This window comes from Ictidomys tridecemlineatus, chromosome 11, assembly GCF_052094955.1.
Source record: "Ictidomys tridecemlineatus isolate mIctTri1 chromosome 11, mIctTri1.hap1, whole genome shotgun sequence".
In the NCBI taxonomy this organism is placed as follows: Eukaryota; Metazoa; Chordata; class Mammalia; order Rodentia; family Sciuridae; genus Ictidomys; species Ictidomys tridecemlineatus.
The window spans coordinates 68,460,874-68,472,965 of NC_135487.1; the positions used below are offsets into that span (position 1 = coordinate 68,460,874).

Below are 12,092 nucleotides of genomic sequence, written 5' to 3' on the forward strand. Positions count from 1 at the left end.
AGATAAACAAACTTTGATATTCACATGTCCCAAACATCACATATACTGAAACACTGTTTACCAGTATTTGAAATCTAAACTTAACTGGGTCCCCTGTAGTTTTCTTTGCTAAATTTGATAACCCTTTATAGAGAACATTTATTCTTCAGTATACTATTTAATAGGAAAATTAATGAATAACATAAGGCCATATCTAATAAGTACAATCACACTCAGGGGAGGAACAGAAGACTACCCTGGAAGAGATGGCAATTAATGTAGGTCTTGAAAAATGACTAAATTTTCAAGTGGCTTAACGTGGGCAGGAGGTTTAATGTGATGACTTTGGAGTTCAAGTGTCCTGAGTTAAATTCAACATTCATCACTACCTGTGCAACCTTGGACACGTTACTCAAGCTCTCTTTATTATACAAAGGGATACTAGTACTTTTCTTACAAAGCTGCTTGAGGATTAAGAGATAACATATATACAAAGCACCTGGAACATGAGGCACTCCCCCAATGGTAATTCCTCCTTGTCACAAGGAAGGTACTTGTCACAAATATTCAAATGTTGATATTATGCAGTAAGAGTAATATTGAATAAGTAATTTTATTTCCATGATCTATTTACACTGTACAAACACTGATGAAAAGCACCCTACAAGTTCACAGTACATTACAATATATTCACTTTAAAAATATATTCCTTTATAAAAGGTTCATAGAACATTTCCATGTCAATATGTGACAAAACTCTCAAAGCATGTCACCAATTGTGTGATAACAAGAATGCTTCCAAGTACTGTTAATTTCACAATCACAGATCACCATTTGAATTTTAAATACATACAAGTTTTAAATTAAAAATGAATTCTACAGTGGAAAGTTCTTGAAGCAATACTTATTAGTTCATTAACATATGTACTTTCAGAGATGTTTTGTCATAATAACCCATAACATCAAATTAATCTGCCCAAAGACACATTTCAACAAGTTTAGTAGTCCAAAAATTCTTGTCACTTGTGGTTGTTTACTTTTTCTTCTTTGCTTGTTCTCCTGGTTCTACTTTGCGCTTTTTTGAAGTATGCTCATCTTTTTCATCATCTTTAAATAGGAAAGGAAGAGTTTCAATCAGTAATTTAAAAAGCAACCAACATGGAAAGCATTAAAATGTCATAGGTTTTATACCAAAATAAACACCTTCAACTGTTAAAATTTCCAAACAAAAATTTAAAAATAATTTTTAGAACTGATATTAAACTCTAAATGAAAACATTTTTTTTCTTCAATTACAGCAATATAAAATTCACAAATTTACTTTTGTTGTTGTTACTAGGGATTGAACTCAGGGGCACTCGACCACTAAGCCACACCCCCAGTCCTATTTTGCATTTTACTTAGAGACAGGGTCTCACTGAGTTGCTTAGCACCTTATGTTTGCTGAGGATGGCTTTGAACTCAGGATCCTCCTGCTTCAACCTCCTGAGCCACTGGGATTACATTTGTGTGCCATGGTGCCCAGTGCACAAATTTATTATTTAGCACTACATTAAAGTAGTTTAAATAGAAGAGTTTCCATGAAAATCAGATTTGCTCTGAAAAATTATTCTCTAATATTCTACAGTATATACATTGCATATTAATGACATCTATACTTTGTAAGAATGGAACACACTGTTTTCTTACTATAAGAAGGATCAATCTAATAACCATGACATCATTCAAGGGGTTATCGGTTGTCCTTTTCAGTCTTTCTTTCCTCTCACAACTATTTCTTTTCCCCCCATTCTCAGCAACCACTCCCCCTTGCATTTTGAGGTTAAAAAGCACAAGTAAAGGTTTCACTGAACCTCTATTTTCAGTTTTGCCATGTGTAGTTCTAATCTCCATTCCTAAGTCAGAAAATTCCAATGGCAACAGAAGAACACTATCTTCCCCTCTTCATATTGTGTCAAATTTGGATGGAGGTAGAGAAGAACCATATATTAAAACAGTGTCCTTGCCAGGTAAGGTGGTACATGTCTGTGATCTCAGTAACTTGGGAAGCTGAAATCAAGAGGATCACAAATTTGAGGCCAGCCTTAGCAATTTAGCCAGGCCCTAAGCAACTGAGAGACCTTGTCTCTAAATAAGTCAAATAAGGCTAAGAGTATAAAAGCACTCCTGGGTTCAATTCCCAGCACCAACCAACCAACCAACCAAACCAACCATCTTTCACACTTCCAAAACATTACTAGTGTCTGTAGCCACAGAAAATTTCCAATGAACAAAAACTGTCAAATCTAAAAAAGTGGATTTTATTTATTTATTTATTTTTTTTTTGGTGGTGCTGGGGATTGAACCCAGGGCCTTGTATATTTGAGGCAAGCATTCTACCAACTAAGCTCTATCCCCAACCCTGGATCTTTTTATTCTATTAAAAAGTCTGCCAGGTACAGTTGTGCATGCCTGTAATTCCAGGCACTTAGGAGGCTGAGGCATGAGGATTCCAAGTTTAAAGCCAGCCTTAGCAATTTAGTGAGGGCCTGAGCAACTTAGTGAGACCTTTTCTCAAAATGAAAAATAGAAAGGACTGGGAATGTAGCTCAGTGTTTAAGCACTTCTAGTTACTATCTCCAGTACCAAAAACAAAACAAAAAAACCCCATAAAATTCCAACTATATGGTTCAATAAAATACAGGGTAGCACAGACTAGTTGCTAATTCCCACGTCCCTACATAAAAATGTGGCACTATCACATGGAGAAGATGTTATGATTTATAAAACAAAATTTTATTCATCACATTAATGAATTAATTGTAGTTTTTCTTGATCAACAGAGACTCAAAGTCCAACAAGTATCATAAGTGATGCAATAAATATATGTTGAAAGGTACCTTCTTATTAAAAAGTTGTAGAACCTGATATCCAATCACAAATTACTTGAAATACATTTAAAACCTTAAGCCTTCAATTCTCTTCTAATGAATGTACCATACTCAGAACAATTTATTTTATTTTATTTAATATTTATTTTTAGTTTTCAGTGGACACAACATCTTTGTTTGTATGTGGCGCTGAGGATCGAACCCGGGTCGCACGCATGCCAGGCGAGTGCGCTACCGTTTGAGCCACATCCCCAGCCGAACAATTTATTTTTTAATGAGGACAATAATTAGTATTAAGTGATCCCTATTCATTTATCTTCAAATACAACTTGGCAATATCATTCATGTCTCATAGAGCATTATGAATTTACATAAGCAATATAATAAATACAACTCATATCAATAACTCCAATCTGGAATTTCAAATCAAAGTTTTAATCAGTAGTTTACCATGTACACAGAAAAATACTGACTCTACAAGTTAACTGATACAATACTCTATTTAAGCCATGAACTTTTTTGGGGGGCGGGTAGGGGGACTGGGAATTTTAACTCAGGGGTGTTTTACACTACTGAGTCACATCCCCAGCTCTATTTATTTTGAGACAGGGTCTTGCTTATAAAACAAAATTTAAGTTGCTTAGGCTGGTCTTGAACTTGGGATCTACTTGCCTCAGGCTCCAGAGTTGCTGGGATTGCAGGCATGCATCACTGTACCTGACCAGGACGTTTGGCTATTTTTTTTTTAATATTTATTTTTCAGTTGTAGTTGGACAGAATGTCTTTATTTATTTACTTTTTTTACATGGTGTCGAGGATGGAACCCAGGGCCTGTGCTTGAGAGGCGAGCCCTCTAACGCTGAGCCACATCCCTAGCCCCAATTTTTGTTTTTTAACTGGAGTTACCATCAAGGTCATATTGAGATTATTTTCAGGAATGGTAATTAAAAAATTAAAAGCACTTTCTAAGCCTCCTATAAAATTCACTATTAACAAATATTGAGAAGATGACCCCAAGACACTTCTCCTTCTATTCTGCCACTTAAAAGTAAATTTACTGATAACAAAACCACAAACTACTGAGATTGAAAAAAAAAATAACTTCTATCAGTGATTTAAGTAGAGGAGCTGATGCCATCTAGTGTCAAGACAAAGAATTACCTTAAAAACCAGCGCAGGAAAAACAAATCTGAAAATGCTCATTCATCAGCTTTAGGGAGCTTTTGTCACATGGTACTGTTGCACTGGTGCAGAAATAATTTATCAATTATGGAACTCAAGCAGCACAAGGTAAGTAAGTTTAACATCAATATAAACTTTTTAAATTTTAGAATAAATAAAAATAATAAGCTATGTTAGCTAGGCTTTTATAATTACATGCTGATGAAGTTACAAAGAGTATCTAAGCCTTTCTTATCCATGCTTTATGAACACTAAATATGCTGATAAAAAAGACAGGAGTGGTGGTACACACTTGTAATCCCGGCTATTCCAGCTATTTGGAGGCTAAGGCAAGAGGAATCCAAGTTGAAGGCCAGCCTGAGCAACACAGTAAGACCCTTTCTCAAAATAAAAAGGGTTGGGGATGTAGTCACTTGTCCAGCATGCGCAAAGCCTGGGCTTTAATTCCCAACATTGCAAGCCAAACCAGATCAAGACAGCAGTGCTACAAAGCAGCAAGATCTAACAGATGAGTTTAACCTTGCCCAACTCCTCTAAAAAGTCTCTGAAAGAAATTAAATGGCAAAAAAGGCCAAAGGACAGGAAATGGAAGGTAAAATAAAAGTTAAGTGTAACATGAAAAACATGGTTTAATTTTTAATTCATGAATTTAAAAAATAAGCAAATCTTACTGATTTTTAACAATGAATCTGAGTGGCTTTTGATGGAAGTCTACAATGGCAAAAACAAAACAAAAACAAAAACCACTTCTTTTTTTTTTTATTTTTTTATTTTTTAGTTCTCGGCGGACACATCTTTGTTGGTATGTGGTGCTGAGGATCGAACCCGGGCCGCACTGCATGCCAGGCGAGCGGCTACCGCTTGAGCCACATCCCCAGCCCCAAAAACCACTTCTAAAGAGAAAGTTATTTACTACAAAAAGAAAAGTCACATTAATAACTACCATTAAAGTCAAATTTGAAAATTGCAGAATTATCTTTTAATCATATGATCCAGCTATAAACCAGCTGAATCTTAGGTCTCTGTCTTTTGCTATTGCCTACATTTACTTTGATAAACAACCATCATGTGATCAAAAGGACATAAATTATTTGAGAGAATAGTATTTTTTGCCACTTGCTTGGAATTCCTTCTAACTGAACTAAGAAATAAGTTAGAGAAATAATTATTTCTTACTTGCTTGCCCTGGTAAATAATCCTGGCCTTTTCCATAAAGGGACAAAAATATTAAAGCACCAGCCTAATGACAACCTAGTTTAAATAACAACTCTAGTGACCTTCCTATAGAAACAAAGCAATTTCTCAAGCACTCTAGTTTGGAAAACATCAAGAAAGCACCTTCAGCTTAACAAGGCACAATTTCCATTTAAAGATCTCTTTGAAACCCTAGTCCACCTATTTTTATCTTTGTGAATTTAGACAAATCATTTTATCTGAGATTGTTTTGTCTATAAAATAGTAAAAATGCAGACTGGGGATATAGCACAGTTGGGTAGAATGCTTGCCTCACATGCACAAGGCCCTGGGTTCAATCCCCAACACCACAAAATAAAAACAAACAAAAAAATAGTAAAAATGCATCATGTGCCACTAATTTATCAAGTTGTTAAGAGTAATTAATTAGAAAACTTGTGTGAAAATTACCTATTTTAGAGCATGTATTTTCTAGTTTTGTGACCTCGGACAAGTCACGTTAAGTTCTCATTTCCACATTTTCCCATGTGGTTTCACAAGGCTCTGTAAGGATTAAAGATTATTTATGCAAATGCACTTTATTAATTATATAAAATATTATACAATAGGAGGTATACTATAAGTGACCACTTGATTTAAGATCTCCAAAAAAGGATGCCATTCACTAAGCGTATGCTTTCATTCATGACTCCTAATACACACCAGGAGACTACTGAAAGAAAAATTAGGTAGAATCAAAACTGGGATATGAACAATTGCCCATTAGTTAATCCTTCTCTTAAATCATAACTCTCTGTGAGGCTATAAAGGGAACTAAATTAGTGGTGCTTGCACTGTGAGACCAGAAATCTTGTTAGAAAAAAGGCACACCCTTTCTAAAAATGGATAGTCCAAAACATTATGTTCATTAAGTTCAATCTGACAATTATTTGCTAAATACTTACAAAGTAATAACTATGATCCAACATATAGAGGACCAGGATCCTGTTGATGAATTTATTTTCATGAAGGAAACAGACTTATGAAAAAATAAGACACAGGTGATAAATGACATTAGCAGCATTAGCATATATGAAGTACAGAGGAGCAATTATTACTTAGAGATTACACCTGAGATAATTATTATTATTTTTTGAGCTGGATTTTGAAGGATGACTGAATCTACCAGCCAAACAGGGAGGAAAGAATATTCTAGATTAAGGTGAAATATATTAAAAGGCAGAGCACCATAAAATAGCATGATGTATGCAGTTCTGAATTTCAAAATCTTACAATGCTGGAAATGAGGTCCTTCAAGATGATGATAAAGAAGCCAGGGGTGGTGGTGCAAGCCTATAATCCCAGCACCTTGGGAAGCTGAGGCAGGAGGACTGAGAGTTTAAAGGCTGCCTCAGCAAAAGCGGGGCATTAAACAATTCAGTGAGCCTGTCTGTAAATAAAATACAAAAAATAGGGCTGGAGATGTGGCTCAGTAGTCTAGTGACCCTGAGTTCAATCCTGGTACCCAACAAAACAAAATGATGGTGAAGACACAGGCAGGGCCTATCAGAAAGCTCAAGTCTATCTTGTGTTGAAGGGTTTTAATCAGGCAAATTATATAATCTGTGACTTTTAGAAGTCTCAACTACTAGCTGCAGTGTGAAGGATGAAACCATGGGGGTAAGAGTTCAGAGGCAGAGATTCCTGTGACAGTTCAGGTAAGAAATGAAATTATGATACTATGAACTAAGACAAGAAAACCAGATCATTTCCTTCCTATTACTATGTAGTGATACTTAAATCCATCTTATCACACTGATTTTTAGTTCTAAAACACAACTGCTTTAAATTGAAACTGTCAGCACTTCACAAGTGCAATCACAAGAATCTGCTGCATGAATTAGTTCTTGTTGTTCTAATAAAATTATCATAAATCATGTAAACTGATTGTGATATCAGAAATTTCACTTTAAAACCTGAATAATTTATGATGTTTCACTTTCAGTAGCAAATACTACTGGTTTAGATATCAGACTTCGATTTAAAATTGAAAAATATCTTTTTTCAAAAATAGAGTACAAAGTATCCAATGTCCATTTCAGTTTGTCAAAATGCTAGGTTTAAACTTTGTTCATTAAATATCTCATTCTTTTTAAACCCATCACAGGGACCAAGATAACACCACCAGAGCCTAATTCTTCTTACCTGATTCTAATGTCTCCTCCCCTTCTGGTAGAAGCCTAGCTTTCTTAGCATTCTGTGGGGCATCATCACCATTGTCCTCATATATGTTCGACCATTTTATTGCCATATCCAGCTCTGGAGGCGGAGGTTTCTTCTCAGTAGTGTAGGTCTCTGGAGGTGGCACATAGTTTGACTTCCATATTTTGAATTCCTTTGGAGGCTGTTAAGTAAGCACATTAAGAAGCCCTGTGACGAACCGAGGTTCCATGATTAATATGAACACATGCACCTCCCTGCCGTTCGATTACCGTGCTGTCTGACTTTTTTTGTTCTTAAGGTTTAAAGATACATTTTTTTTGCATCAAAAACACAATACTGTTAAGTGAAAAGCCAAAGGGTTCCCTATATGAATAAAGCTAATAACTTTTAGTTACCAAAGAAGAATCCAGTCTCAGATACTACGCCAAGGCTGACCCCTTCAGGAGGCTGCAGCAGACACTGTCTTGGAGGCAGCACCGCAGGCACTTCGGCGTCAAAGGGAAGGGGTCTCGGGGAGAAGCTGCAGCGAGGGGGGCGGGGGAGTCACCACCGTTAGTCCTCGCCCCGCGGGTGGGGGCACCGAGCGCGGAGGTTTGGGTCTCCTCACAAGGGGCGGGGCTGCGGGTCCGGTCCGACACCCACCAGGATGGGGAGGGGACCCGGGCTCCCTAGGGCTGGAGATGGGAGGGGGTGGTGCGGCATCCCGCGGGGGATAGGGGATGACTGCGTGTGGGGGAACGGACTGCCGGCCCCTAGGACCGCGCTCAGGAGGAATGGGGCGGAGGCCGGGGCCAAAATCGGGAAATGGGGTCGGGGACCTCACCTCCTCAGGCGCTTTGACGACGTGCCTCTCCCAGTCTATCTGCTTGTTGAGCGGATTATAGAGAAAGGCTGGGCGAGTCACGCTCCGGAACAGCTCATCAGGTCCGGGCAGTCGATTCTTTGCCTTGTTCCCACAGCCGCCCGCCGACTTCGCCAGATCCGGGCCCTTCGGACTCGTTTCCTCCGGCTCGCTGTTATCCTCCTCGCCCGAGGAGTCTGAGCTGCTGCTCCCGTATGCCGCAAAATAGCTCAAAGGATCCTTCTCCTCAGCTGCCATGGCGGCTGCGCACGACGACCCACGACTCTGCCGGAAGCCGGAAGCCGCTTCAGGACCCTCCCCACGGTTGGCTCCGCCCCAACTCTTGCAATTGTTTCGCGGTCTGCGACCCCTGGTGGTTGGGCTGCGCTTCTACTCCTGGACTGAGAGCGTAGGCTGGAGGCGGGATGCGACAAATCTGTTTTTGCTCTTTCCCAAAGAGTCCTCAGGAGAGAGGAGATTTTTGAGCCAGTGGTCCCAACCAAACTTTAAGCATTCAGTAAGTTTTACTGAAGGCATAGAAAGCTAAGAACTTTTACTTTTTCAGTGTTACTCTAGTCTAATAAGGAATAGACTGACAGGAGTAATGGAAACATAAGGTTAAGGAATAATTCTATAAAAATGGACCCATTGTGCTGACTCCCACTTTCTCTTTTCAAAAGCGATTTATGAGCAGCCCTGTCCGAGTTACATTCTTCAGTAAACAACCTGTTACCTGCAGGGGAAATGCAGGTCCAAAATGCCAATAAAAAGAACATAAGTTACCCTGAAGGGTGGGACTTTTGTGACCCTTACACAGACCAAATCCCAGAACTCAGGGTGATAAGGGTAAGTTCCCCTAATCATAGAATCTATAAGAATAGGTTCCCATTAGAACCAGTCAGTTTAGGTCAAAGTGACCTAGAGTTGACATGCACGGTGGGGACTTGAAAAAAATCTGATGTCATCCTGTCAAAAGCCAAGGGGTGGACCTGGGCGGAACTTTGGAAACTTCCCTGGAGCCAACCCCCCCAACAAAACTGGAGGTGCACTGCCTCTCTCTTCTCTGAGAGGACCTATTGTGTCCCTTTAGAGTATCCCTCTTTGCTTTTACCTTTCCTTCTAATAAATTCATTTTTGTTACTGATATGTCTAAAATCCTTCTGGAATGATTGGAAGAATCAGATAATGAAGTGGCGGGGAGGGGGCATTATGCACTAGAGATTAGAATTTCTTCCAGGTTCCTCTTTCAAAAAAAAAAATTAATCTTAGTGTGCCTCCCTCAGTTGATATGAAGCACTCTTGGGAGTGGTGAAGGCCTTTATCCCCCAAGGAAAAAAAAACAAATCCTTTTCATTTGAACTCATTCAAATGCACTCTGAAGAGTCTCTCTCTGATGAAACACTCTTGGATTGCATCCCATTTCTCTGGGGGGGAGGTCTTCTGAACTTTCTGACTTCCCATTATCAGCCTCTTTCCATGCCTGCTTTATTCCTTTATGGACCATATATGTTGGTGCTTCCCAACATATTATCTTTCAGCAACACTTGTTAACATTTTGTAGAGGGTGTACAAAATTGCATGTCAGCTCCCTCTTTCCTTGGCATCAAGAATCTTATGCTGTGACTCCCAAATCTGGGTCTCTAGTCCCAACCTTTTCTCACACATTCCAGACCAAACCTCCACTGGCTCTTAAACTTTCCACAGGCACATCCTGCTGGGACCTTAATGTTTTACTTATTGTAATAGTACCTTGTTTTTCCATATAACTTGTTTCTGCATTGTGTTCTTTGTCTTAGAAAATTACATAATCATGTACCTATCTACCACAGAAACTAGAAATCTTTGACTCTAGTGAACTAAAGAGGGAATGATACTCAAATGAAGTAGGTGTCAATGTAAATGTTTAGACCCCCACTCAAGCATGCCTGCTCATTCAGGTGATACTCACCTTCATTTAAAACTTGCTATTCCTCCCCAGAGGTAGGCTACAAGGACAAAGATATGTCTATCTTCTTTACTCCTCTATCCTAAATCTTATAGGACAATGTCCATGAACTCCTTGATGGAAGGAATGGATTGTGCTTTGTTCACGTTTATATTCCTAGAACTTAACTCAGTCCTGTCTACCAAGCAGATGATCAATATATACTGTTTGATTATAATAGTTTACCAGGAAATATGCCTAGATAATGGTTTCTCACATTTTTTCCATCCAAGTATGTATATACATATATATGGATGTGTGTGTGTATACATATATATGTGTGTGTGTGTGTGTGTGTGTGTGTGTATATATATATATATATATATATATATACTTTTGAACATTTTAATGTAGTTTGAATCAGCTTGTCTGATTCATTTCAGTTGAAACTTGGGAGGAGGGACTGCTTCAGCTTCTCTGCCTTCTCCTTGTCTGTGATGACAAAGGTATAAAGGTATCTTCTGCATTGAAATTTAAATTTCATATTATCCTTGTTTTTCTTGATCTTGATAGATATGGCATCCTTTCGCCTGGCTGTGAGAAGAAAATCTTTGATTTCCTCAATTTTCTGTGGCATGGCTACTAGACGCTCCAATGGCGCAGTCTGGCACAGCTAATGCCAAGAATCTAAGGGAACGGAAAAGAGTGAGCCTTCCGTTTCCAAATGCCTATATTGACAGAGGAAAATTATAGTCCTAAAGTGTGGTTCGGGAGTCCCTCAATCAACCTCACTTCTGACACCAGTTGCAAGTTCAGAAACCACCCTCAGGTTTAATAATGTGGCAGGACTCACAGAACTCACTGAAAGCTATTATATTCATGGTAATAATTTACTACAGCAAAAGAATACAGAGAAAAGAAAAAGGAAGAGATAGATCTGTCTATCTAGGCGTGTTCTACATTCAAAGCTTCCAGTTGTCTTCTGCCAATGCAGTCATGAAAAGTACTAATTTCTCGGGGCAAAGATATGTGATAATATACATGGAGTATATTATCAGAAAAGCTCACATAAGTCTTGGTGTCCAGAGTTTTTACTGGGGCTTGGCTATATTGGTATGGAGAATACCTACATGACTGAGCTGTCTCCAGTCCCTCCAGAGCTCAAGCTGATACAGTGTGGTCCAAAGTCCCAAGGACATACAATTTTGGGAGTAAATACAATATAGTATCTTGAAAATGTATGCAAATTTTGCACAGTTGTCCCTAATGCAGTTCTTTATTTTCCTAAGATATTTTATTTTATTTTTTTTTAAGGAGAGAGAGAGGGGGGGGGGAGAGAGAGAGAGAGAGAGAGAGAGAGAGAGAGAGAGAGAGAGAGAGAGAATTTTTTTTTAATATTTATTTATTTTTTTAGTTCTCGGCGGACACAACATCTTTGTTGGTATGTGGTGCTGAGGATCGAACCCGGGCCGCATGCATGCAAGGCGAGCGCGCTACCGCTTGAGCCACATCCCCAGCCCTCCTAAGATATTTTAAAATGGCTTATTATTGAGTAAAATTGGTACTCTAAGAACATAACTACTTTTATGACTTTTAAAAGTAGCCCACTGTTGAATATTACTGGGGTTGGGGCACCTAGTTTAAGCAATACAAGTCCTTGTTATCAAAGCCACTAATAGCTCCTGTGTGACCAAGTCTAAGAATCACTTCCAACTTGATATTTCAACAACAGAGGTCTCTTTCTTGAAACCCTTAATTTTCCTGCCATTCCCTACATTAAACACTGGAGTTCTTTCCTATTTCACAGGGCCCTTTTGGGGTTTTTCTGTTGCCTTTTTCTTCATCTCATCTCTAGATATTGAAGCACCTTAGGATCAGGCTTGGGTTGTCTTCTCTTTTT

General features: G+C 38.7%; 1 protein-coding gene across 4 annotated transcripts; it reads right to left on the minus strand.

The window, feature by feature from the left end:
• Nucleotides 1–383: 383 nt before the first annotated feature.
• On the minus strand, nt 384–8,602 carry C11H1orf52 (chromosome 11 C1orf52 homolog). Of its 4 annotated transcripts, none has more exons than XM_078026633.1 (4): nt 8,251–8,602; nt 7,410–7,608; nt 6,170–6,243; nt 384–1,086 (listed from the first exon to the last, which is right to left on the minus strand). In XM_078026633.1, the coding sequence occupies exons 1-4, from the start codon at nt 8,524–8,526 to the stop codon at nt 1,045–1,047; spliced, it is 591 nt and encodes a 196-aa protein (XP_077882759.1). In that variant the 5' UTR covers nt 8,527–8,602; the 3' UTR covers nt 384–1,044. The 4 variants fall into 4 exon arrangements, with proteins under 4 accessions (XP_077882759.1, XP_021587920.1, XP_005334124.1 ...); XM_021732245.3 differs by lacking the exon at nt 6,170–6,243 and adding an exon at nt 5,676–5,768 and having other exon boundaries at nt 8,251–8,595; XM_005334067.5 differs by lacking the exon at nt 6,170–6,243 and having other exon boundaries at nt 8,251–8,577.
• Between the last annotated feature and the right edge of the window lie 3,490 nt (nt 8,603–12,092).

Excerpts from the sequence above, each read along its gene's own strand:
- C11H1orf52 (XM_078026633.1), bottom strand. The coding sequence starts at position 8,526 with ATGGCAGCTGAGGAGAAGGATCCTTTGAGCTATTTTGCGGCATACGGG. Across the intron at positions 6,244-7,409 it reads GGAGGAGACATTAGAATCAG|TCTGTTTCCTTCATGAAAAT; the intron begins GTAAGAAGAATT and ends TTTTTTCATAAG. Across the intron at positions 1,087-6,169 it reads TGGATCATAGTTATTACTTT|ATGATGAAAAAGATGAGCAT; the intron begins GTAAGTATTTAG and ends TCCTATTTAAAG.